General features: G+C 50.7%; 1 protein-coding gene across 3 annotated transcripts; it reads left to right on the top strand.

The window, feature by feature from the left end:
- Positions 1 to 780: 780 nt before the first annotated feature.
- On the top strand, positions 781 to 23,767 carry MAP1LC3A (microtubule associated protein 1 light chain 3 alpha). Of its 3 annotated transcripts, none has more exons than XR_012676236.1 (4): positions 781 to 4,669; positions 15,606 to 15,661; positions 15,970 to 16,150; positions 21,911 to 22,017. XR_012676236.1 is itself a non-coding variant. In XM_075166272.1 (4 exons), the coding sequence occupies exons 1-4, from the start codon at positions 4,423 to 4,425 to the stop codon at positions 22,720 to 22,722; spliced, it is 573 nt and encodes a 190-aa protein (XP_075022373.1). In that variant the 5' UTR covers positions 4,289 to 4,422; the 3' UTR covers positions 22,723 to 23,767. The 3 variants fall into 3 exon arrangements, 2 of the variants coding, with proteins under 2 accessions (XP_075022373.1, XP_075022374.1); XM_075166272.1 differs by lacking the exon at positions 15,970 to 16,150 and adding an exon at positions 22,560 to 23,767 and having other exon boundaries at positions 4,289 to 4,669; XM_075166273.1 differs by lacking the exons at positions 781 to 4,669; positions 15,970 to 16,150 and adding exons at positions 4,995 to 5,116; positions 22,560 to 23,767.
- The last annotated feature ends 3,111 nt before the right edge of the window (positions 23,768 to 26,878 follow it).

Here is a 26,878-nt window from a genome sequence, read left to right as displayed (position 1 = left end):
CTGGCTCCTCCAAAATAATAAAGGGGTTATTTTTGTAGCCTTGAAAAAGCCTTGTAATTCCATGCAGAGCTCAAGAATTTGTGCGAAATGTCTGCATTGAAGACGTTTGTCACGTGTGTGACAGACACAACTCTGGCTTGTACCGAAGAGTCTTAGCGACGTGCAGAACATCACAGCCCAGATTCAGAAATGATGCATATTGTCTTGCACTGCATTTTCTTTGTGTGCTCAGGTAGCTCAATACAGCTAACTGCTACAGCAGGGAGCGGTGCTCAGAGAGCCTGGCTCCTTCCCCAGGCTCGTTTGTCCCACAGAGGAGGGGGGCTTGCGGGGCTGCCTGCTTGTGCTTCAGCCTCCTCACACGTCTGGCCTCGGACTGCTTGTGATAGAAGTGTGTTACCAGCCTGAAAAGGAGTTTCTCCCAAAGTGGACCTGAGCAAAGAGGCACAGCCTACAGGCATGAAACGTACTGTACAATTAAAGAAAGAACCCCGATTGAGTAACTGCAGCTTTATTAGGGGATGCTGTTTCTTGTGCTGGTGAGGGATCCTGACTCATGTATCTCTGTTAGCAGAAGTGTATAACCGTGTTTAGCCCTGCTCTTTCAACGTTACAAGCAGTAGTAGGAACATGTGATACTGTCCAGTTCTACACCGAGGAACAGACTAAGAATTTCTGGGTGATCTCAGCAGGTTAGAGGGTATTCCAGGCAATTGGCTGCAGTGCAGTTTTGGAGTCTTTACTAAAAATGTCGGTGTTGGCTTGGACCCTTTTCTGGATTTCAGGGCACAAAGTGATGGGGTGGGTATGTGGTGACTCAAACAGCTAAGATAACCTGTATGTTCAGCCTTTGTTTTCTGTGTGTTCTCAGGCTTGGGCATTAATTTATAGACTGTGTCTAATTTTTTAGGTAGTGTTTAAGACCATGAAGGTCAGAAATGCTTTTTGAGATCTGTAAAGTGGTCAGTCCTGCAGCATCTGGGTGAGGGTGCTTTACAGTGTTTTGGGTATCTCAGCTGTCATCGTGACTCAGTTTATGAACTGTTTCTCCCATCAGCATATGTCTGAGCACACTAAATTGGCGTAGCCCTGAGATCACATTTTGTGCCAAGAAGTGACTGACATAAACATCCATCTCGTCATCATAGAAAACTGACAGATAACTCACATAGCATGTATTCACTGCCCCTTTTATTACTGAATCTTGGTTTAAGCCATGCCATCAAACCAATGAATAGGATCTGCAATCATGCTCTGCATTTGGAGTAGTTCCTGATACACAGCAGCTGTATGTATACTGCATGTGATCTGTCATAATTTAATTGAACGCTGTCTCCAAAAAAATGATCTCTAGCAAGCTGAAGTCTCTGGATAGTTGAATAGTGAGGCAAGGCAGAAGAAAAATGTGACTTCAGTTCTCTTTTCTTTTGTTGTTCATAGCCAGAGAAATGTTTCCTGGGAGGTGGTGACCTGCTTATGTATTTTGGCTTTCCCTAGTAGGTGGCAGTGCTACTCTCTTGAACAGTGAAGAATTTCTTCAGTGTCCTGCGTTCTTTTGGACACTTCCTTTAAGGATAGCTGTCCTACCAGTGGTTTTGTGTCGTATCTGAGATTGGGACAGAGTGTTGAGTTTTTTGGGGTTTTTTAAACAAGCTGTAATAAATAACCCTATTGCAAAACAAAGATCATGCCCATTTTCTGCATTGTGTTGAGACCATAAACTTGCGGTGAAATTACTGAGTTCCTGCTATATGCTGATTGATTGGGGTTTTGGAGAGGGCTTGGGGGTTGGTTTGGGGGGTTTTTGTTTGGTTTTTTCAAGGACTGTTAGTCTGGTTTGAAATATACTCAAGTCTTGAAGAAGCTGGTTTGGAGTCTGGAGGAGCTTGTCAAATCCATCTGGTCAGGGCAGGGCCTTACTTAGGCCATGCTAGTGCTACCTTTACACTAGCATTCAAAGTTAATTCAAATTTTTTTTTAAAAAGGGGAAGGGGTGGATGAAGCTGAAGAACAACAACTTCCATTTAGATACTTACTAGGGAGAAAAAGTGTCTTGTTTGGATCAGGAGCATCAGAAAGTCACAGAGATCTGACCGGAAGCAATTCCTCTGTATGCAAGTTAGGGGAGGATTTCACTTTTCCTAAGTTACCTTCAAGAGGGTCAAGAAAGAGATGGGATGAAGTTCTTCTTGTCCTGTGTTTGCTGAATCTGGGCCTAGTTATTCGTATGGTAAAATTACTGTCAAATTGAGGAAGAACAGAAAACTAAGCATTATGGTTCTAGTCTTTTTTTCTAGCCAGAAAGCATGACAAGGTGGTTCAAAGGAGGGCTGGAATAATCTTTGCGATTTGTGCCATAGAGCTGCTTTGTGTTGTGGTTGGAGACTGGCCTAATTTGCTGTCTTGGAGAAAACAGTTTTGATGGATCCCACTCTGAAGGCAGAGAAGGCATCTGCTGCTGAGATGTGGAAAACAAACCCTAATGCATTAACAAGCTAATGAAAGGAAGTTTGAGGTATGGCTCTGGGCTGCGAACAGCAGCACTTGAGGCCCAAGGACGTGCTCTCTTGTGCTGACTCTGCCCTGAGATAAGGCTCTGGCAGAGGAATGGAGGTGATAACATATTAATACTGCAAAAACTAAGCTTGTAGAAACTCCTCTTCTGTGGATCTTAGAGCAGCTCTTTTAAGCTGCTCCAGCGCCCTCCCAAGCAACTCTTTATCTGCCTGAGGTGGCTGAGCTCCGATTGTGCAGCGCTCCCCTTCACGTACGGGACATTTATGTTTGATCTTGTCTTAACACTTCTGTTATGTATAGCTACATCTATGGGGGATGGAAGTCTGGCATAGATGGTTACACCAATATAGGCTGGCCTTGTGTTAGTAGAGCTAGAGCAGCTCCTTGAACCAGTATAATCTGTAGGAAAAGCTGTGGCAGCTGGGGTGTGCAGAGGCAGTGAGCTCTGACAAACACTTCTGCCGTGTCAGCAGAAGCCTGAGCATCAACACGATTTCTGTGGACAATACACTTCCTTTACCAGCATGACGGGGGGGACTTCCCTCCGCTAGCGTGGTTTCGCAAGCATCCAGGGGTGCTTATTGTCAGTGGTGTTTCCCCTGTAGGAATGCTGGCATGCCTAAAGCTTGTTGTTGGTCCTAGGTCATGTCAGGACAGCTTCTATCTTCTTTAAACCTTTGACTGATCCGGGGTTTTTTGGACCTGAAGTGCACCTCCTTAAATAAGGAGTTTTGCTAATGACATCAGTAACAGCAGGCAAGAGAGGTATTAGTGTGTGCAAGATTTTTCAGGAAGGCTGAGGGCTGAAGGAAGAAGTGTATAAATCATACTCTGCCGTATTAGAAGTAAAACTTCCTTGATCCGTGTCCCATTTTTGTAAGTACATTAACATGCTGAGAAGCTCCAGAGCTTCCATGAACTGGTGTCTTTTCTCCCACCCCGGGTGTATGAATAATCTTCCATGGAATTATGGCCCCAGTCCTGCAACGAAGTCTGCATGGATAAAATCAGGGATCAAATCACTAAATTAGAAAGAGTTTCTCATGTCTCTCATCAAAAAGGGGTTAACACTTTATAACAATAGTAATAAGTCCTTTGCCTGAGGATGCAGTCTGGAAAGTTAATCAGCTGGCCATGTCTAATTCAACATTACTGCTTTCCCTTATGTATTTTCTGATTAAAAGGACCTATATTGGAAATGAATGCCTCTACCTGTATCTTAATTACAAAAGTGAATCTGAAGAGTTTATACTTCCTTACCAGTATGTGTTTAATTAGCTACTGCTACTGCTTGGTCAAGGAAAATCCATTACGTTAGCCATGAAAGTAATGGTTTCCTTTCTTGGGTAAACTCTATGAGGAGAAAAGAATTTGCTTGACTGTAGTTAAATATATTTTTCTTTTAATTGGTGACACTTTTAATAATTGGAGCGGTTTTTTAATAGATGCGTCTTTCATGCCTTTTTTTGACCAACGTTGTACTTAATCCTTTAACATTTTGTGTTCACTCCTGTTTCATGCCAATTCACTGTGAACAATGAAACATTGCTTCGGCAGAACGCAGCTTTTGTTGCGGCATACCTTGAGGAGGAGTGTTAAATATGGTTCTTCGTGAAACGTTGCCATTCTGTTTGCAGTTGTTTTTTGATTCATTTACAGTAGCTCCAGAAATAGCCTGCCCTGTTTGTAGTCACCCTGCGGTCTTTAGAATATTCAGCATAGACGTGGCTCTGAATGCAGCAGGGAAAACAACAGACTCGTTAGTTGAGAAACGACAGAGGTAGCCGTGGGAACTGCAAATACCCGATTATCTCGGCGACATTAGTTTATGTCCAGGTCTGCTGCCTGCCGGAGCTCACAGATACACCCGTGGTCTGAACTCTCCGAGCAGCCGTCCCCGCGTGGATGCTGCCCCTCCGCCAGCCGCGCAGCGTCGGTGTTTCCCGACCGGAGCCCGCGGGAACGCTCGGGAGCCGAGACCGCCAGACGAAGCCGCTGTGCGCTGGGGTCGCTGCCACCTCTGCCCTTCGCGCACCTCTGGAAACCCCCGCCCGGGAGCTGTCGTCGAACAAGGCCGCCCTCGCCCTCCCCTGCCCGAAGCAGAGCTGCTGCTCCGCGGGGCCAGCCCCTGAACGAACCATGATGTCTGCTGGTGAGTAGCCGCGCTCCATCGCTGCCTTCGGCGGTGGCTGGAAACGACCTTCCCGACGCCGCCACCGCCTCCCTGTGGTTGCCGCACCGCGGGTCAGCGCGGCGGCTCCGTGCTGACCGACGCCCCTGTCGCGCTGGAGCCGGGGCGGTCCCGCAGGGACCCGCCCGCGGGGTGCAGCGGCGCGCGCGCGCTTCCCGCCTCTCACCGCCCTCCCGCTGGCACGGCAGCGCGGGGCGGGGCTGCGGGCGGGGCGGCCACACCCCCGCGGGGCAGGCCCCGCCCCTGCCGGGCGTGCCGCGGTGACGTCACCGGCCCGCTCCGCCGCAGCCCCAGCGCAGGCCGCGCCGCCAGACGGAGCCGCCCGCCGGCACCCGCGCCCCGGCCCGGCCCGCCGCCCCCCGGCCGCCATGCCCTCGGACCGGCCCTTCAAGCAGCGCCGCACCTTCGGTGAGCCGGGCGGGGGTGGGGGGTCCCCGCGCCCTCCCAGCGTGCTGACCTTCGGGGCCACCCCCCACCCGCCGCGGAGCGGCCGGGGGCTCGGCCGCCGTCGGGCTCCGCCGTGCGAAGCCGGGCCGCGGGATGGGGGGCGGGGGGCGGCGGTGCCGCAGCCACGCGCGGTGATGTCATCCCGGCCGGCAGCGCGGCGGGGCGCCGACCCCCGCACCGGGCCGCACCGGGCCGCACCGGGCCGCACCGGGCCGCACCGGGCCGCACCGGGCCGCACCGGGCCGCACCGGGCCGCGGGTCTCCGGCCGAGCGGCGCGGACAGCAGCCCCGGGGGCCGCACCGGGGGGGCGGGCGCTGCAGCTGGAGGACGGGTCGCGGCCCCCCGGGCTGGGAGGCGTTCGGAGCCTCCCCCGCGTACGTGCCCGAGCCCTGCGCCGGCGGTGCGGGGGGGCTCCCGGACACACGCCGGTCCGATGCCCCCCCTCCGAATGGCGTTACTCTTCACCAGAAATTCACATGCGTACCTGACATCAGCTTCGGCCGTTATCCCTTGGCAGGGGAGATGCTTGCTCAATAAGCCTCCATTTTTGATAAAGCACAGAATAACAGACTTGTCCGGAGTGAGCAACTGCTGTCGTTGAGCGCAGGAAACCCGCGTGCGGTGTTTGCGGAGCCATCAGCCCCCGTGTCATGTCTGTGCATCCATCCGAGGAACTGGGGTGACTGGGGCGGGGTGATGACTACAAGGGTCTCTGAAGTCTACAGGGCAAGGTAGTACTCAAGAGGTAGATGTTCTTGTTTCACTCTTGCCCTGGGTCCAGTCTTTTGACTGTCAGAGGACAATTACTTTCCATGCTCCCCGTCTCATTAGCATTAGAGTAGTTGTTCCAGGAATTTGATACACCCTCTCTAATTGTTCTTGAGACCCAGAAGAGTTAATGCTCACATCACACCCATCCCTTCGTTAAATGTACATGGTGGGAGAACTCAAGTGACAAGGAGGTTACCACGGAAGGTACCAGATTTGATCGCCAGACCTGATAGTGAAATCAGATGAAACATCAACTGCTGTTTCTCTTGACCTTTGCCAGCTGGTGTGGGGAAAGGTGCGTGTTTCTGGCAGGTTACATCCCGAGGGGGGTATCGGTTGAGCTTTACTGCCTTAATAATGCTGAAATCAGTGTATTTATGCCAAACAAGGCCTCATTTTGTGTCAGATGCTGTCCAAACGCAGGTGAGGGCGTTTCCTACGTGAGTTTTAAAATTGGAGCTTTTTCCTACTGAACTGCTCCAACCCCTCGCTGCTCTCTTGGAAACTGTAAATATTTGGTAATTTACTGGCACAACCCTTCCGGCCTTGAATGCTTACACAGCCTTCTCCTGCCACAGCGAGCGAGCCGAGTGAATGTGCACAAACAGGAATAAAACGAAGCCTGGGTGCCCTGGGACACCTCCTTGGGACCCTGCTGTGTTCTCCTAAGCGACAAATTAAAAGCAGTAAAGTCCTAAATCAAACCCTTAGTAACTACCTACTGTTAAACTGGTGAGAATCAGCTTATTATGGTCAGGAGGAGTCTGGTTTGCCTTTGCAGATTGCTCAGACTTTGTATGAGCCAGAAGGAAAACAAAATCCGAGGCTCAGAGTAGTTGAAAGAAAGGAGGATTAAAATAGCCCAGGAGGGCAAGGGGGGGTGAGCGAGTTTGGTGCCGGCAACTGCAAGTGCTCCTTGTTTCTGTGTACTTTCCTCTGCCCTTTTGCTCTCTCAGCTGACTGGTCTGCAGAGCTCAGCCAGGAGGAGGGGAAGGAGGAGGAGGCCTGGCAGCCCACGCAGTTGCTTTGGGTCAGGGCTGGAATTGCTCGGTTGGAGAAAGTAAATACAGCTTGTTTTTGTCTTCGAATCATTACCCAACAGGAGCAGGAAGTGATTGTTTACAATGCAGTTGGAGAGGGCTGATGGAAAACATCACCAGCAACACTGTACCCTCAGAACGGCTTAATTTTTAAGGCTTCAAAACTTTATAGAAGTGGAACGGTTCCAAAAACACCAGAGAAAAGGCAGAGTCAGGAATATGACTGTTTACAAAAGGCACCCAGGCTCCAGTTTCTCGGCAAGTGGCTTGCTTAGGTCTTGGTCTGCCACCCCTTGCTGAAGATTCTGCTTTCCTCAATGCATGTTTTCCCCCTTCTTGTATTTTTAAGAATTGTGTTTCCATTAATTTTTTCTACTTGTTCATCTGCTTTGTCTTGGGTCTATCCTGATTTCTGTTCATCATTGTTGAGGACTTGAAAAAGGGACTGGCTGGGAATGCCAGGGGTTTGAGCCAAGGTGTGTTGAGGGCACTGAGTGCTGACTTCTCCCATGATCTGATGTGCCATTAGTGGCGAGAGGGCGATGCTCTGTGACCTGGACCGGTCCTTGGCACGTCTGCAGCAGAGCATCTTTGGTCTGGGTGCGTGGGGGTAAAATCTGACAGTAACCCTCTGCTTTCATGTGCTGAACCCGACTGTAGATGCTGAGGCGGCTGTCTTCTGTGTCGTTGGATCCATTGTAGGAGTCCAAAACAATTCCCAGAACAAAGCTGTGATCTGTATCAAAGGAACAGGGTGTCCTGGCTGTAGCGAGGGTGTGCGGCAGCCTGAGGACATTGTTGCACTTCCCGTGAAGAACGCCAGTCCTTCGGAGCATTGGGTAGCACTCGCACCTCCCACTGTTCTTGAAGTGGTTGTTTTGAATTGGCTGCTCTGCTGTTGCAAGGCTGCCAGCAGGCTTCAAGCTTTGTTTTCAATGCAGTGCGTAACCAGTGTGGTTACGGACACGGACCTTAAACCTAGGCTGGTCAGCTAACTGAAAGTAAGCTGGCCTCGTGCCCCAGCATCCTGCTGAAATGGAGGCTCTTCGCAGTAAGACACGTATGCGTGTGTCCTGTAGGTCAGCTGGAGCCCCTGGCTAGGTGACAAACATAGAGGTTTGACCTCAGCCTCTCTGGGCTGAGTATTCCCATCCCAGGTTCAGTCCTCTGGGAGATCTGCCTTTAGTTCTGGGAAGCACTTCTCCTTAGAGGAAAGGCAGCGGTAGATAAAGGCAGTGTGTGGAGCTGAATTCCCTCTCCTCTTGGCTCTGGGGAAAAGTGAAGCGTTGCTTTCTCTGGAGATTTATCTAGTGTCAGCCAGCCTTGCTTGTACCAGTTGAAAGACCAACAGTGGATGAATTGTTTCTCGCACACCATCCTGCGCTTGTCATAATGGTTTTGCTTTGTTGGTGGCTTGGAAAAGTGTCTTGATCTTGATCTGAGTTTGGTTAGTGAGTCAGCTTGTCCTTACGCTCTGTGCTCGGAGTATTCATGCTCTAGCAGTTGTGCTTTAAGTTGTGTGGGATTCCTTGAAATGAGGCTGCTGTGGGAAATCAATGCTTAGCTGCCTGTGTCTAGTTGCATTAATTACCGAGGACATTCTGTGACGTAATTTGGTGCGGGTTAATTATCAGCGTTGAAGAAAATATTGGTACAAGAAGAACTGAACAAACATCCAGAACAAATGCCAGCTAGACATGTAGACCACAAATATTGATTTTTTTTTATTATTATTATTCTTTTATATAACAAAAGGTCCTGAGTGGCAGCCAGGAATAATAAAACCTTTGTTCATTACTTAATACTTTCTTCACTACGAAAACTTCAGATATCCCCTTGAGCCAGAAGGGTGGAGACTGATGAATCTAGGAGCTGTAAGACTGGTAGACTCTCGCTGCCCCTGTCATCGAGTAGCCATGAGCAACAGACAAGTCATCTCCCTTGGCTTCTGTGTTCCTTCCTTGGTCAGTCCCAGTGGGGATCACGGTCAGGAGAGTCACTCAGGAGGTCTTCTGGTGTGTCACCCTGCTTGTGTCATGCTCTCCGGTCAACCTGTGGTGTGTAAACACCTCCGACTCTGTGGTCATGCAGTTGTTTGCTGCCTTTTGTCTTCAGAAGGCAGTTTGAAAATAGGCTGCGAGAGAAAATGAAGGAATAAATTCAAGACGCTTGTGTCTGGCACGTCTCCCCAAATAGCCCTGCAAATCTGTGCATGTCCAGGCATGTCTGTACACAAATAGCAATGACCCAGGCTGAGCAAAGTCTCTTTGTCCATGCACACGTGTGGTGTGCTGCATTAAAACACAGTTCTGTCAAGAGTGCCAGTCCTTTCTTTGAGCAGTTTGAAGCGTCCTGAGTAATTCTGAGAAATGTAAGTGCATTCCTGCTGTCTTGGAGGCTTATAATTGTGAAGGTCGTCAAGACGGAAGAAAAGGTCAAAGAAAAGCTAGAGGGAAGCCGTTGCAGAGGACAGTATCCTGACGGCTCATACAGAGGGAACTTGCTGTCTTTCTCCAAGGCTAGTGAAACTGTGATTAAACGTTGAGCAAAAAAAACAGTTCCTTATCTGGAACTCTGATGTAAGTACTCCGTATGCCATCCAAACATGGCACAGAAGGTATTGGCCATTTGCCCCTCATGCTTAGGAGGTGTACTGAGTTGGAAGCCCTGTTTTAAGCTTTTTGAATGATGGAGGTCCAGTGCTCATCCTGCATGGCCTGCATGGAGGCAGGCTCAAAATCATACTCAGTTAAAATTTGAAACTGCTAAAAAAAATGAAGGTGGTTCCTGTTTGTCTTTTAAAATCCATTTTCAAGCTCTACTCGGGAGCCAGAAGATTGGGAACTTATGCAAATGAACAAGAGGGCTGAGATCCTTCTGCAGTCACAGAGCTCCAGGAGCTAGGCATTCAAAAATCCTTCCAGACATCACACATCTTGTAATGAAGCTGTAACAACAAAATGGATAGTGATGCAGACAGATCATCAGTTGCTCCATGTTCATGTTGGTAATACCTTCCAGTGGAGCATCAGGCTCTACCTACACCAATGCTGCAGAGGCACACTTTCTATCAGGCAATAAGTTCAAAACACTGTAGTTTTGGTCCCGAGTCATTCATCCTGTCCGAAGCCCCCCAGCTTTGCAGACAGAAGACCAATGATCAGAATCACTGTCAAGTTTCTGCAACACTGCTGTCCTACGTAGCCTGGGACAGCAACCCTTTCTTAGTAGCGAGGACAGCTTTCCCAGGGCACGGCTGGCCTCGCAAGCTCTGCCCTCCTTTCCTGGATGTGGGAGTCCACTCTTGCCGCTCCTGCAGTGCCACTGGCCTGAGAACGAGATCTCCAGCATTGGGCAAGGACAGGTCAGGTCAGCTGTTGGGTGAGCCATGACACATACACGGGGGTGTATTTCCTGGTGGTTAGAGGTGTCTGGCCTTAGGGTGGTGCGATATTACAAAAATATTTACTGATGTTCATCAGGAATGACCTGCATAACTTGCCTTCAGCAACGTGTCTTCAGCAGTTGCCAGCTCATCCCAGACATACCCTGATTTCAAACCATCCAATTCCTCCTCTCCTTACAGAAAATCTCTTGGAAAGAGGACCACATTCTAGCAACCCTCTGCCCTGGGACTGACCGCAGCAGCTTCTTGAAGAAACATGTTCGGTTTTGCATCTGCTTCATATCTGAGGCAGATGCACCCTCAAGCTGGCTAGCAGAGTGTCCTGTGGATGGCAGTGAGAAAGCCACAGGGCTGGCAGCCTGCTGCAAGTGGCAGGGATGTCTGCACGCTCTCTTCGTGCCATGGGCAGCTGCGCCCGCAGCCCTGAGACGTAGGACTACAGGGAGAGGCAGTAGCTCGTGGCCGAATTTCTACTCTGCTTTGCTTTCCACATGCAGCTCTTGCTCAGCTCAGGAGCTGTTGACCTGGTAGCATGCTGATGGCGTTTCCAGGAGGTGTTTTTTCTTAACTGTGTTTTCTTAACAGTGTTCCTCTTGGTCACAGGCAGCAGGGCTGGTCGTAGAGTCCATCCACTGCCCCAGGGCAGCACCGGTGCCTGACCAGTGTTTGTCTAGTGTCTCCTGAAAAATGCTGTCCCTTACGCAACTGCACTGTTGGAGAACTTGCCATGTGTTTTCCTTCTGTTCTACCATCTGCATCTTTTGTCTGATTAAGCTCTTTTGCATCCAGGGATGTCCTTTCATCCTGCGTCTGCACAGCGCCCAGCACAGCAGAGACCTGTCTTACATAGCCGGGGTTCCTGGGCACTGCTGATAAAAAAGGTTAATGCTTGGAAAGCCTGGCTTAAAATTTTCTACAGTTCTCCTTAACTGTCATAACGATCTCATCCTGCATTGCCATGGGATACGTTGTGTGCCCACATCTTTGGGAGAACAGCTTGGGAAGGACCTCAGTCAAGAAAACAGCTGAGATTCTGGTGTTTTGGGCAATTTGCAAGCTTTGCTGTTGGTACTTAACAGTTGAAACAGCAGTTGGAGGAAAAATAGGCGATTTTCCTGGCATATGCAATACTACAAAAATACTCCTGTCTTTCAATAGGCCCTTGCAGTGAAATTTTAGTAGGAATAACCAATAAGAAGTGTGCGTTTTTTATCTTGCTGCCACCTTGAGCTCTTACATCCTGGCACTGGGGAGAAGCCCGGCTTCCCTCGTGGCAGATGTGCGGTGCCTGCAGCTGGGAGCAGAGGTGCTCTTCCCTCTATGCGCAGTTCATTAATCTTTGCTCAGCTCCTTCAAAACAGCGGCTGGCTGCAGCCCCTTCATCCCCTCTTGCTTGGAGTCTCTGAGCTGCTGAAATCAGGTGTGGTGTTTTGCTTCTCCTTGCAGCGAGGAACGGCCGGAGAAAAAAAGGTAGATACGGACTGGGTTGTGTAAACAGTTCTGGTTCACTTTATATATAAGCTAAGGATTAACTATAGCTGGGTGCTGCAGAAAAGGGGAAAGTTTTAACCTCCGTTAGCACAGCTATAATTTGGGAGAGCTGCAGGAGAAGAACAAGGCTTGTAAAATCAGACCTGTGGTGTATGAAATGTGAGTGTGCAGACACTGCTGGTGAAAGGGTGGAGGGAGCGTACCTGTCTGCAGTGCCTATGTGGTGTGAGCTTGGGTGCTAGGCTGGCATCTCCCTCGGTGTCTCTCTGAAGTGCCCTTTAACGCTTTTCTCTTTAATCCTGTGACTTAGATTATACTACATATACATTAAATTAAAGGTGGTATTTATAGTCGTTCCTTGCTATGTGATGTTGAAGATGCTTTCATGAGGCACAGGATCAACCTCTAGCTCCTGCTCCAGGCTGAGGAGGGTGTGGGTGACCATCACCTATTTCTTGCGGGAGATCTCTAGTGCCTGAACTACTGTGCACACAGAAATTACCCTTGTACAGGGTAAATCCCTGGAGGTATTTAAAAGACGTGTAGATGAGGCGCTTAGGGACATGGTTTAGTGGGCATGGGGGTGTTGAGTTGATGGTTGGACTTGATGATCTTAGAGGTCTTTTCCAACCTTAATGATTCTATGATTCTATAGCTTCTCCTGATTCCCAAGCCTGCTTGGTTGGATCTCCAAGGCTAGGATGGGACTGAGTGTGCTCCTTAGCAGAGCTTCAGATGTCCTGGAAATTTCTGCCTGCATCTTCAGGCACCTGAACAGCTTAGGTAGGGTTGCTGCCAACTGCCTTCCTGAATGACGTTTCTGAAATAGGCATCTCCTGGGCAGAAGAAGAAGTGCAGTGCTTTAGGTGCTTGTAGTTGCAATCACGCGTACCTGCTGAAGGGATCCAGCAGCCCCTGGAGCAAAGCAGCACCTACTGTCGTTGCATTGTGGTAACCTGCGAATCGGCCACCTCCCACAGCGTCCTCTGAGATTAGAAAGGCTGCAAAAGCCCTGGGCCCATCTGACCAGAGGGATCAGGTCCTGGGCACATGGCAGGTCTTAAAGAGTGGGACAGGGGAGCTGCCACTATGGTACATCAGAGTTGAGGCTAGCTGAGAGCTTTATCACTGGTGGCTTATGCCCTTAATTTCTGCTGGGCGTGGAGTCAGCAAGACCTGGAAGAAACGTACTGCAGCAGCAGCCTGGCCTGCCTCGGTCCGAGGCACCTGCAGTATGCACCCCTCGGGGGACAAAGGACTGTGGTTTCAGGGGTGCAATCCTGAGACACTGATGTGTAGCTGGGTAGATGATGTACCGTTTTATTCTCTGTGTGGCATCTTTTTCAGTGTGATGGGAGAGGGCACCTCTGGCTCCCCTGTGGAAGCGAAGGTGGTGATGGCTGCCAGCCTTGTGCTGGAGTTGGTGATGCTTCCAGAGAGCAAGAAGAGGCATCAGGCATGTGGCTGTGGCTGCCCTTTGGCACATGCAGCCTAGACTAGTTGCACGCTCTGAGATTATCTACGTTACTAGCCATGATAACATGCAAAGGCTGCAAATTTGCCTTTGGAAAATTGCTTCTCAGACCCTTCTCATAATTACCTGCATTGTTGGGGCTGCCTGTGCAAACAGTTCTGTGACCCTACAGGGAAATGCATGATGTCTAGGAAGTTCATCCATATGGCCATCTCATAGGTATGGAGAGAGATGCAGGATAGGGTGGATACTGAAGCTGGAAAAACTAGCCAGCCATGAGGACACACAGATTTCTGCAGGCTCTGTTAATACCCAGCGAGTCTGAGTTGACTGCAGTCAAGCTGCCTAAAGTACTTACGCTGATAAGTGTTGTCCACTCACGCTCTGGATCTCCAGCCTTTCAGATGCTCTGTCCTGCAGAAGCTTGTACACAACGAACACGTGGGAGCGGAGCTCTGCAGAAGAGGGGCACGTGCTTCTGGCTGGCTGCTCAAGTTGGGTGCTGGGTGCTTCTTGTCACTGTGTCCTTCAGTGTCCCTGAAGAGGCATTGCTGTACCAGCGTCACGTGCAGTGCTGACTTCTGCGTGACTCTTCGCTGATTGGGACCTCAGGGAAAAACGGTCTGTATCACAAGGATAACTCTGGATGCCCTGGAGCATTGGATAGGGTGAAAAGGAAACATGAGGAATTACATCTTCAGTCACAAAACCCAAAACAAATATGCCCAAATTTTCCATTACATCCAAATAATTTTGCTCTGTCTTACTAGCCTATGGAGTCCTACAGAAGAAAGGTCTAGCAGTTCCTAGCAGAGGGATATTTTCCTCTCGGAGGAGACAGAAGTGGTGCTCAAAAGCTTCTGTGATCCGGTGATTTTGTAGTCTTGTGGCCTCTAAAGAAACTCCAGTCTCTTCCCAGAGTAGTATCTAGCCAAATTCAATTTATAAGCAATAGGGTTTTATTGAGTGGTTAGAGGAGAAATGCTCGATGTTTGTGGGGAGGAAGCACACTCAAACACATGCACTTATCCTGCCCTACGTGATCCTGGTGGGTCGTGAGAAACTGGGGCTGGGTGAAGCGGGTAAGGGGAGTCGGGCTTGAAGTAGGTACTGCGCCGGCGACTCTGTGTGTGTGGCAGGATGACCCCATGACAGATCCTGCGATGCCCAGATCTTGCATTTCTAGGCAGTTCTTAGTTGTTGGCCTTCACCCCCTGGCTTACCTGCTGTGATCCATGAAACTGCTTCCCCTGGGCACTTCAGATGGGCCGTTGTAGGCTGTGAAGCACCTCCCAGAGTAATGGTAATGCAAGGAGGAGCGTAGGTCTGTGGTGTCCCAGAAAGAGCACACACAGAGCCGTACCTGGCCCTGGTACGGCTTCTTCCCCTCCTTTCTGCTACTTTGAATTGTGGAAAGTGGAGGGCCCTCTAGTAAAGCAGTGAGGGGGCATTGAAATTCTCCTGTAAGCTTGAAGGGTGTACAAGCTTTTATGTGCTGCCTGTTGTGTGTGTCAGTAAACATGAACTCTGGAGGAAAATGGGTTAGAAAGTGTGAGAACAACTGCAGAAAAAATCTTTTAGTACGTGGGTCATCTCCTTGCTTAAGTTTTTTTTCCTGTTTCCACAACAGGTCTAGAAATACTTTCTGTGAGGCCAGTAGCTGTCGTAGCTACTATGTAGATCTATGGTAGTGAAGGAGTCCTCCTTGGCAAGGTGTATCTCTTTTGGAGGTAGTGTGCCAGATAGCGCTTGGAAGTGCGCAACAGGCAAAAGGAAAAGGCTAAAACCCAGCCCCAGTTGGGGAATCATCTCTGGGAGAGCAGCAGGAGACACAAAGAGCTTGAGCTTCCAGAGCTGAGACCCTAAAGCTGTGCTGCTGCCTGGCACTGATGGTCATGAGCTGCATTTGCTTAAGGTAGATTTAGGAATACGGTTTTGTAATCCTTATGGTCTCATTTAAGTCATTTGGTTTCCGTGTGTGTTGCCCAGTTTTACTGGGCAGGGTAGCATGTCCCTACCTTGGGGGATGATTGGGGTGGTAGGAAGCCATGAAGGGTTGATCACTGAAGCTGACACCTGGCTGACCATATCACTGCTGCAAAATGTTCAGAGAAGGTCTGATGAACAGAATTTACATTTCTTTTGCAATGTCCCTCTTTGTCAGTTTGTGGCTTGCACACAAATCTCGTTACCTGGTTACCTCGTTTTTGTCTGTACTAGCACAGCCAGATGTTTCTAACTTCGTTTCTCTACTTCTTTCTTTCCAGCGGATCGTTGTAAAGAAGTACAGCAGATCCGAGAGCAGCATCCAAACAAAATCCCGGTAAGTGATCATTCTTGCTGTTCTGCATTAGACTTTGTTCTCATGACCCGTCTGTGCTGCTGGACAGCCTCCCCCAGCCAACCACGGAGGTTACAAAACTTTGCTCCCCCGAATCAACACAGGACGCTCTCCATAAGCCTCCAGCATGCCAGCTGCTCGATAGTAGACCGCATTCTCAACAGTGCAAAATACAGTCTTTCTCTGAAGCTTCATGCCTGCCCTAGAGGCAAGGAACTGATTTCATCTACTTCCAAGCTACTGCAGCAGGAGAAAACTCTGAAATGGCCTTTTTGTTGTTGTTGTTGCAGTAGCTACCTGACTTTTCCTGGATAACCTCGTAAGGATTTCTCTGCATCTGCCCAGAAAAAGATGTGTGAGATGATCTTCGCTGTATTGAAAGCAAAGAGACTCTGTTAGGATAATTCGTACCACAGCCAAACAGTCACACCCGTTCTGTGCTTTCCCAGCACCTGATGTTGACATGCATAGGTGAGACTCCCGTGAATTGCCTCCAGTTCTTCCTGCCCATGTCAGACCTAATATGCTGTCTCGCTCTTTGGCTGTGAGTGCGCTTTTGATATCCTAGCTGAGTATTTGCTTCTTTTCCTGAGAAGATGCAGAACTTGGAGAAATAACACACTCAAGGCTTGCTTGAGTTAGTATTTGCAATACCATAGCATGTATGGCCAAAAAACGGGATGTGTTCCTAGATCAGCTCACTCTCAGTGTTGGATGAACATCAGCCTTGTCTTAAAATTGCATACGATCTCTCAGTATTTAGCCTTCAAGGCTTAATGTCTCAAACTGCTTTTGGCACATTCCTGCCTCGCTCTTCTTTTGATTTTAGCACAGCATCTTTTAGCAAAAAGAATTCTTTCTCTTTCTTCTCTTCCACCACCACTGTGGTGTCCACATGTTGTTAGCTCAGCAGAGCAGGACTTGCCCCTTGCAGCACACTGAATAGCAGTATGTCCTATCATCTACGTGTTTATTGACCACTGCTTTTAACATGGTTTTCATGCCATTAGGCTGGCTCTGCATTTCTCCAGAGTTGTGGCAGAGCTAATTACAATGCCTTAAGGTTCTAGCAGTAAGGACAAGCTAGAAATAAGTTGTACATAAAATATACACACATGCATGTATCAGGTGCCTGTACGCAAATGTTGCCTGGGAAATGAACAGAAGGAGCCAGAGCTTTCCATCCACATGCAGAATTTTACCGGCATTACTGAAACATGGCGGGAGAGCTTCCATGGCTGGAGTGCTCTTTGTGTTGGGGTCAAACACCATGTGCCCTGGGAGAAGGCTTTTGTGCCATCAGGACCTGGCCACTGGTGTGGTTGTCTGGGGAGTTGTGTGTGTGCGGTGAGGTTTAGCCATGGCAGAGACCTGAGCCCTCCCACACCTGCTCCAGTGACCTCTTTGTTCCGTGCCTTATTGTCCTTGATAGTGTCCTGAGCACCCGCATTGTGCGAGGGTGAGGGACTCGGCTAAACGCTCAGCTGCTTTGCTTTCCTGGGCTGACTGACATGACAGGGCAGGATACGTTTAGCTGCAAGTTTTGCTGGAGCAGTAAAAAGAATCAGGAGGAGAGAAGGGTGTTGAAGGCCTTGGGGCATCCAGCTGTGTTTGTGTCATTGGTATCTCTAAAGGCCTGGTCCTGATTAGACCCTGACATCAAGTTTGATGCTGTCTCTTCTCTTTTACATAGCAAAGTTCCTGCAAGTCACTGTACACAGCCTTCCGTGCTAGGGCTGTGAGCAAAGCCTTGTACTGCAAAACGGAGCATGGTGTGGGGGATAGCTGCGGGTCTGAGCAGTGCAGTGCAGGCAAACTGGCTGTAGGAAGGTCTTGGTCTTCTGTGAAACGCGGGAGCTGTGTTTGCCAAGTGACTGGCTTCCCTGGAGAGGCACTTGGAATTAGCAAAGGGGTTTGAGCCCACAGCCCAGGGGGAGTTAGGGAGAAGATGGCCCAGGTCACACCCTTATTGCTGGCAGAAATCACAGCAAGCTGTGCTGCAGCTGCTGCCCTCTTCTTGCATCTCCAGTTTCCACTCGGAGCCCTTGGGTGAGTCCCCTTTTGCTTTGACAGAGGGCCAGGAGGATTTGCAGAGTGCATGGCCTGGCTTTGTGCCCAGGGAAAGGCATTTCTCTCCTGTTTCCATGAGGGTACTTCCACAGGAGGCTGAGGAAGGGGCTGTGCCACATACATGTGGGGGCACTGCGTGGGGAGAGAGCTGGTGGTGTGTCTGTCTGAGCCCACCAGAGACAAAGCAGTAGATAACCTGGACTCTGCCTGAGGTGTGGAGTTCTCTGCTTGTGTTTGAAGGGAAATCACATCTCAGGACGCCTCACTGGCACGTGTAATAAGGAGACAGGCAGGAGCTAGGGGCTCCCCGGTGTTTCCCTATCCACCTCATGCCAGGAGCTCCTTTGCTGTCTCTGCATTGCCCAAAGCTGGCTGCACTTCCATGGTAAAAAGTGCTGACCACGGGAACACACAGCTCTTGCTGAGAAGGGCATGGTTGGCAATGAGCTGCTGCTCACGCTTAGCTCTGCTGGTAAGGAGCCTCCAGCTGCCCTTTGCAGGCAGCTGCGGGGTGGCTCCTCCTCGGGCAGTCAGAGCAAGCAGAGCGCGTCCTGCCTTCTCGCTGGGACCTCCATCCACAGCCTCAGCAGATGCGTTAGAAATCATCTTCTGCCCTGTTAGAGGATAGACCGAGCTTACGCCTGCCCTCGCCTGCTGTCAGCCCCAGGCTTGCTTTCTGGGGCCTGTTGAGGAGCAGCTGCAAGCCTTAAGCCAGCTCTGGTGAGCCTCGGAGAGTCTAAAATCACTGGGGAACAGCTTGTGCTGGGCAGCAACGGGAGCAAACCATTTCCCCAAGTACTGTTATGCTAAATTCAGCAAGGCCTAGGGAGTCACAGGCTGCACTGCTGCAGAGGGAGGCTGAGGGGAGAGCCACCTCTCATGCTGATAGGGAAGGCTAAGGGAGTGTTTGGGCCATGCAGAGGGGTCTCAGGTTATGTGATAAAAAGCTCATCTGCACACCCACAGAGGAGCACGGAGAGGCAATGGCAGGTGAGGGAGCCCAAATAATGCCCTGCCCTGGCACAATGGCGGACAGGAACCCAAATTACAGACTTGGAGGAAGGGACAACCTTCTCTGGGCTCCTGCGGGGGTTGTTCGGGGAGCTGCAGACCCAGTGTCCAGGGCTGACACAACTTAAGATGGATCAACACCAGAGAACCTTTTGGACCGAGGGGGGTTACTGTATATATTCCCACTAAAGGACCTCCACCCTGCTCAGCCAGAGGGGGACAGGGTGCGGCTGTTGGTGCTGTCTGTGTTCGTGTGAGTGCTCTGCATGTCTGTGTTGATCTCTGTGGCTGGCTATGTATATAGGTATGTATGTGTTACATACACGCTTTGTGTGTGTGCGCCTACTGGGAATACATTCTCAGCCTTGCTGCTGGTTGGACCTGGGGGCATGGAGTAGTGGCAGCCTTGCCTCTGTCGGGCTGCCAGATCTGGCCCCATCCCCTACCAAAATCCCTTTCCACCTTTTCAGACTGGCCCCAGAACAAAGGTTGAGTTTATAAATGCTGCCCAATCCCCCTGTGCGATGGGACTGGGACCCCAGGCTCTGCCCTAAGCCTTTCCACCTGTGCCCACCTGTGTTGGTTCTGCAGTGAGATCTGTGGTGGGTTCCCACTACAAGAGCAGGTGTCCTACACTGAGGAACCCCCTGGCCTGAGGCAGCAGCTTGGAAGAGGATACGGGAGGGGATGTGGCTTTGTATACAAGCCCTGTGGCCACAGGGATGTAATATTAGCATTTGATGCTGCATTTCCTTCCAAAGCTAGACAAGAACGTTTTGTCCATTGGCCACCTGTTCCCATAGCTGGGTTACCCAAATAGCAGCTCATGTTCTGGAAACAGAAACCCTTGGAGCTGTTCTACATGACAGGCCCTCTGTCTGCTCAGGGTACAAGGCAGCTGCTGCTTTAACAGCCAGGACATCCTTCTCGGCCCATTCTTGGATTAATTGAGACACTTTTCTTTGTGGGATGGAATTGGCTGGTAATTAGAGATGTCTGCCTCTGTTCCTGCTAGATGTGAGAAATGAGGCATAGCCCAGGTGTACAGGGCCCTCTCTGCACGTAAAGGTATATGGACAAACAGTTGCTGTGTAGCTGCCCCTTTGTGCAAACTACTGTTAAAAACTCGAGGTCCCGCTGTTGCCTCTGCGTTTCCCAATGGCTGGAGCAGCATCCTTGTATGTGGCTGTTGTGAGTGTGCGGCCCCTTGAGACTGTTCATCTCCCTCTAGCCAAAATACTCATCTGTCCAAGTAAGATTCAAATTAAATACAGTAGGATGGTTCTGCTTTTCTTTGTCTTTCCTCTGCCTTCCTCCTGGAGGGAGGAAGGGATGTTAGCAGGTTGGTAAGGGGCATCCTGATGCATGATTTAGTCTGTTGCAGAAAATTGTTCTTTCGTCAGGTCCCCATCTTGCAAAAGGGGCCAATGGAGCAATACCTGGCTTTCCCTGGTCTTTTTCTCTGGCACTCTTGTTCAGAATCAGGAGACATGGCCAATGTGAAAATACATTGGTGGACTCATGGGGGCCTTCATATGCTGCTTGTCCGGCCCTCAGGCTCCAGGGTCCCCCTTGTGTGAGCTTTGTCCAGGATGGGCTCTTCAGAGGGTATTTAGATGGAGAGCTCTCACCAAGGCGCCTCGCACCCCTCCCTCATCTGGGAACTGCCTGCAACATAGCTTGGCCCGTCCTGGTGGGCCTTGAGACAAGCCCTGCAGTCTGGGGAACTCATCAGACTCTCCCAGCTCACTGGTGACACCGCAGCATCCCAGCCAGAGTATCTGATGTGGCTTTGGTGTAGACAGGCAGCAGGAGTTACATTGCTGCTGCTGATAGAGGCTGGTGTGTCAACAAATGATGAAGGGAAAGGCAAATCGATGTTCCCGGAGGTTCGCCTGATCCTTTTGGCTCCACAGAGCCATCTTCTGGGGATCCTGATCTCTGCATGCTGTTCCATCCCTCCACTGTCCAAAGGCATTTGCAGTCTCCCGTATATTTTTGGAAAAGGCATAGGAAAATGATTTATGGGAACTCCTTGCCTTACAGTGAAAAATAGTGTTCAGTCTCAACTCGGAGAGAACTGATTCGTATACAAGTGTCTTTCTGTGGAGAAAACAACTAGGTACTGGAGAGATGTGAGAGTCAGAGTATCGCTGTAATGGGAACGTATTGAGCTTTATAAGTAATATCATTACTTATTTTAACTGCCTACCACCTTGTTTCTTAGAACACAGACAGTACATTTCCAGGCTGGTTTAGAATAGCGATTGTAGCTGTCAGCAGACACTTCTTAACAGAAGAAATTCATTCATTATAATAGCAGGAAAACTAAACAGAAAACATTGTTTAGCCATTTCAGAATGTAGGTGTGGTAAGAGCTTTCTCAAGCAAGACCTCTTGCAGGGGAGGACAGGTTGGGCTGTCCCCGGGTGGCACCGTGCTGAAGTGCCCTGGAAGCTCACCGCACCAGCTCCCGTTGGCACACAGGAGAAGTGGCCATAGGTTTCTGATCCTTTTCGGAGTCGGTGTGTCTGAGTGTTAACATGAGGAGTGGGACTGGCGAAATCCAAACTCCTCCTTTCTGAAGGAATGCCTTGGGTGGCTTCGCAGTGATTTCTAAAAACAGCTTCCTTGGGAATATCCGCAGCTCTTTCTGAGCAAGCAGGGTGATGCTGAATGGCAGCAGCCCAGAGTTGTGGCACAAAAGGGAAGGAAAACGTCTCTTGCTGTGCACCGTGAGTTCAGTCCTTAGCTCAAGCCAGCAAATCCTGTGGCTTCGGTCAGTCTGAAAGTGATGTTAAAATACACTTCACTCCTCTTCCGGATCTCCTGCATGTCGGGAGAGGTAGCTAAATCAATCCACTAATGCCGACTGTTTCTCAGCCAGCCAGAGTAATTGGTGCTTTAGTTCACTTATCTTGGATGCTCTCCACGTCTCAGGCAGACAAATGACTCTTTGCAGAAGAGTTGTCTGCAGCCAACCTGATAGTCACTGCTCATATCCCTTTTTTGTTTTCCTGGGAGGGTGAAGCAAACTGGGGCCTTAGCTCAACTTTTCCACTTGTGCTAGTTTGATTTGTGTTTGACCTTGAGGCCGGTGCTTGGGGCAGTGTACGCTGTGGCTAACCCTACCATTGACTTTCTCCCCAGGTCATCATTGAACGCTATAAAGGGGAGAAACAGCTGCCAGTGCTGGACAAGACCAAGTTCCTTGTCCCAGACCATGTCAACATGAGTGAATTGGTCAAAATAATCCGGTGAGTGGGGTGGCCCCAGCTGGCATGCTGTGAACCTGTCCTTGACACACAGGCCCTGAACACAGAGCGGTGGGGTGAGGATGAGGCAGAGGCAGCTGCTGAGGGTGGGCATGGGGACATGACAGCCACAGCATCCTTGTGTTGTGGTACAGACTGTTTGGGGGGCATCGAGGGGGGACAGGTTCTTAGCATCCGGTGAAGGACTGTGACCCTCTCCCTCATAGGGGCACTCCATGAGCTGATGAGAGGGACTCCAATCCCCTTCTTTTATCCTTCAGCTCACGTGGAAGAAGCCTCTCTGCTTTGCCCTTCGCAGCAGCGCTTGGAGAAAGGGGCTTTGCAGAGTCCCGACTCAGGAGGCCTTGGAGCCCCAAGCAGCTCAGCTGGGCTCGTAGACACCATGTCCCGAGCATGTGGGAGGAGGTCCTAGCCGTGCAGGTCTAGCCCCATGTGAACAGCATTGCTGGAGGGAGGTACAACTTGCTGTCACAGTGCCTACCCCAGGTGGGTTGACCCAGGTCCTCCTACCCTTGCCCCCACAGGCGTCGCTTGCAGCTGAATCCCACCCAGGCTTTCTTCCTGCTGGTGAACCAGCACAGCATGGTGAGTGTGTCTACCCCCATCTCGGAGATCTACGAACAGGAGAAGGACGAGGATGGCTTCCTCTACATGGTCTATGCTTCCCAGGAGACGTTTGGCTACTGAGGCCTGCTGAGAGGTGGAGACAGATGAACTGTGGTGCACAGGTCCCCAGCCTTGGAGGACACCACAACCAGGGGCTCACAAGAGGGGGACTGTGCTGACTGCTTCTCTCCCTCCCTCCCCTTCCCATCACCCTGTCATCAAAGAGGCTCGTGGCGTGTGTTGGACTCGCACAACCCTTCACCTCTGTGTAGATTAGTCCCACTCCCTCCACACACACACCCCCACACGTGCACATACGTACAGACACCCATGTGCACACACAGGGCCTTGGCTTCCCATCCTGTCCCCTTCGTGTACCCTTCAGCTGCTCTCACTGTGCTGTGTACGTGTGCGTGTGCGCGTTTGTAGCCTACTGCCAGAACAGTTCGGCCGGTGTTGGAGAGGACAGGACACTGTCGCCTTCACCTTCAGCACAGGGAGAGCCGCCTCTCCTCCAAGAAGCTAATAAAGGGCAGGAGGTCTGCAGAAGCAGCAAACAGATGTTACCATTGCTCCCGAGTTTTAATTGATTTTAATTACACCCATATCAGATTCTTGGTGCTACTGAGTAGATGTAGGCATCTCCATAGGACTGTGGATAATGTATATCCTTTAGAATTTTTTTTTTTTGTTTGGGGTTTTTTTTTTTTTTAGGGATAGATTGGAATGGGGAGAGGGGGTAAACTTTCCTGTATTCTGTAGGTAAATAAATCAGGCTTCATTGCACTTTAAAGCATAGTAGATGTCAGAGTGGAATTTACTTTTAATTTATACAGGTTTGCCATATATAGTGCTGCTCCTCTGTTGACAGTTGTACCTAGATTGTCTTTTTTTTTTTAAATAAAATTGATTTCCCTTCTCTCTGTCTCCCCATTGCATGCAATTTTTCAGTCTCAGTGTGGCAAAGAGTTTGCTCAAGGAATGTACCGATTTATATTTGCTATGTTCCTGTTCCTGTTTCTCATGTATTATACCAAAAAAATGTATATGATAAAATCCCAGCCCGTTTAATCTATACAAAGGTATATATATATAAAATAAACACGAATTCAAGTTGTGTCTTGTAGGAATGTTCTGTTCCCATCTCATTTCTCTGTGTTAATGTCCCTAGTATCAGGTAAGAGTGATATGTCTTGGCTGGTGCGTTGTATGCCTGCCCAGGCTTTGCAGCTGGTTAGTGCAAGCTATGGCAAAAGCAGCTGGCTGGGGTTGAGGCAAAGGTGGAAGCTTGGGTTAGAGGACAGAGCACTGGATAGTGATGGGGGAAGCATGGTTATCCTTGCCCTACCTGTGACATAGTGTTAGGTAAGTCTCTTGTCCCGTGACAAGTTTCCTCATCCGGGGAAAAAAAAAAAAACTGAGGTGGAGGGCATTTGCAAAGTCTCTGCTTTTAAAGGAAACTGAGCAGTGCAGGAAATCTCCCCGCGCACTCAGTCAAAACTGTTTTACAACCAAAGGCAGGGCTGATGGCCATTTAGCATTTCAGTCTGTCTCCCTGCCCCTCGGCTTGCTCTGCTTCCTTTGCACTGCCCAGCAGAGAAGGGTTTAGATAGTTTGCCTGAGTTGCAGCTGACTGTCCTGTTTATGTCCTACACCTGCAGGGAATCTTCTGTCCAGGGAAGGAGCTGGTGTAGGGGAAACATCCAGCAGAGTGCACACGGCTGGGTAAGCACTGAAGAAAGATGGTGGGAAGCTGGAAGCGCAGTACCCAGCGGAGTATGGGTGAGAACAGTTGCCCCATTGCTCCTGGCAGCTGGAGCAGCAATGGGGGTTGCCCCTTGTTAAGCACCAACCTCATGGTATTTAAACTCCAGTCCCTGAGCTAAGGTCCTCCCCCATCTCCCTCCCTGTGGGATGGGCTCCTGCAGGTGATGGGGCTGTGCCTTGCTTCAGCAGCCCCACAGCAGCAGCAGCCCAGCTGAGGCTTCTCCCTGTGGGAGTTGGTAAAGGAGTAGCAGATGGGCTTAAACACAGTGGGCTGGAGCCCTTGGTGGTGTGTAGCAGTGCAGCTGAGGCGTCCCACTCTCTCCACCATGAATACAGTCACCTGGAGATGTGCTGATTCCCTTTAACACTATGGCTCTCTGCTACATGTGACCTCAGCCAGCAAAAGGATGCTTGCAAAAGGCAGAGCTGAGGAAGAGGGAAAACAGCACTGCCTGTGTCAGCGTATCTCCATAGAATCATAGAATAATTCCGGTTGGAAGGGACCTTTAAAGGTCATCTAGTCCAACACCCCTGCAATGAGCAGGAACATCAACATTTTAGAGAGCAAGTCTTATGGGGAGCAGCTGAGGGAACTGGGGTTGCTTACTCTGGAGCACCACAGAGCCAGGAGCTTCCCTCGACCCCCAGCCCTGTCGCACTGAAGGGCTGCAGCTCCCGCCATAGAGCACATGGCCACATGGACTTCTCTGAATGACAGGCACCCGTAAAAGAAGGCAGCTTTTCTACCCCTTTCCACTTCCTTTACCTTTTCCCCCAGCTTTGCCCTGCTGAAGACAGGCTTGGAGCCGGGCAGCACAGCCATCTTGACCCCGAGCGGGAGGTCCAGCAGCTCACGGTCCATCAGCCCGGTAGCTCCTTCTCCCAGGTGCTGTCTTCTGTGCCCGAGCTAGGAAGACAGAGGCACTCAGGCGCTAGCTCAATAAGCCCCCTGCACGGCAGCTGCAAGAAAGGGCACGTCCCGAGGCCCCAGAGCAGCCCCGCCATGTCCCAGGCTCCCCGGGTGAGCCCTCTCCATTGGCCCGCGGCTCACCTCTCCTCTTTCAAAGTGCACTGCTGAGTCCCCATTTGGTTTGGGGTTAGAGTCCCCATTTGGTCGGGGTTAGAGTCCCAATTTTATTCGGAGTTAAAGTCCCCATTTGGTCGGGGTTAAAATCCTCATTTTCTTCGGGGTTAGAGTCCCCATTTGTTCGGGGCTAAAGTCGCCATTTAGTCAGGGTTAGAGCCCCCATTTCGTCGGGGTTAAGTCCCCATTTGGTCAGGATTAGTGTCCCAATGTAGTTCGGGGTTAGAGTCCCCCTTTGGTCAGGGTTAAAGTCCCCATTTGGTTTGGGGTTAGAGTCCCCATTTGGTCGGGGTTAGAGTCCCCATTTGATTCAGGGTTAGAATCCCCTTTTGGTTTGGGGTTAAAGTCCCCATTTGGGTCGGGGTTAGAGTCCCCATTTGTCAAGGGAAGCCTGTGAAGATGTTCTGTCGGAAGCTGATCTTTCACCTTGCCCCTCGGATCTGCCCACTCGCGTGGCTCCTCCGGCAACAGGCTGCTCCTTCCACCTGGCTGCTGGCTCTGGCTCCGATGCTTCGGAGGTGCTGGAGGACAAAGGCTTCCCCAAGCTCTCCAACAGGGTTGCTAAAAACTCTTTGGCCACCAGGCCCGTTTCCTGACAGCGATCTGGAGGAGAAGACTCTGAAAGCTCTGCTTTTCCAGCGCTGCCACTCAATCTTCCTCTGGTCCCCAGGGCAGCGCTCCTTAAAACACAGGCAGACTGATCCCCAGGAGCCTCCACCCTCTCCAACACTTCCTGCACCACGGTCTCAGACACCTCTTCAAGCTCCTGGGCTTCTCTTGCAGTTTGTTGTTCAAACGCAGCGTGGAACACGCTGTTTGCAGCGACGTCTGGCTTCCCCTCGGAGTCAGCATCACTACGGACCCTGCTGGGCAGCTTGGCACCTTCCTGTCCCAACTCAGGCTGGCAGTAGGTTTGGCCCCTGACCAAAGCTGCTTTCAGTCTTCTGCATCGCACCGATTTCGGGGAGAACATTATGCTCTCGGGTGGAGGTGGGCAAGATGGTTTCTGAGGCTGCAGCAGCCGCCCTGACAGGCAAGAAGTGTCGATCGCTCCCGGCACTTTGGGGTCATCCTTTCATTTGGCCAGGGCTTGCCGAAGCCTCTCCTGAAAGGTGACACCAGGTTGTGGCTCGCTGCCGCCTGGACAAGCGCTCACGCCCCTGCCTGCTGAGGCTGCACGCGGGCCCAGGCCAGCGCTCTGCTTCAGCCACGCGACGCGGCCAGAAGAGAAGGGCTTCCCTCAGGACTGCGTGTGCTTGCACATGACCTTGCTGCCCGTGTCCGCCCCAGCACCCTGCGCTAGCTCAGCTCCCAGCCGGGTAGTCCTTTCCCCGCCACGACGCCCGGCCCCCCGGCGCAGCCCTCACCTCTTCTGCACTGACCGCC

This window comes from Calonectris borealis, chromosome 17 (assembly GCF_964195595.1).
Source record: "Calonectris borealis chromosome 17, bCalBor7.hap1.2, whole genome shotgun sequence".
NCBI classification, from domain to species: domain Eukaryota; kingdom Metazoa; phylum Chordata; class Aves; order Procellariiformes; family Procellariidae; genus Calonectris; species Calonectris borealis.
The sequence above is the reverse complement of the archived record's forward strand: the minus strand, read 5'-3'. Positions and strand labels throughout refer to the sequence as shown.

Excerpts from the sequence above, each read along its gene's own strand:
- MAP1LC3A (XM_075166272.1), top strand. The coding sequence starts at position 4,423 with ATGCTGCCCCTCCGCCAGCCGCGCAGCGTCGGTGTTTCCCGACCGGAG. Across the intron at positions 4,670-15,605 it reads ACGAACCATGATGTCTGCTG|CGGATCGTTGTAAAGAAGTA; the intron begins GTGAGTAGCCGC and ends CTTTCTTTCCAG. Across the intron at positions 22,018-22,559 it reads GAATTGGTCAAAATAATCCG|GCGTCGCTTGCAGCTGAATC; the intron begins GTGAGTGGGGTG and ends TTGCCCCCACAG.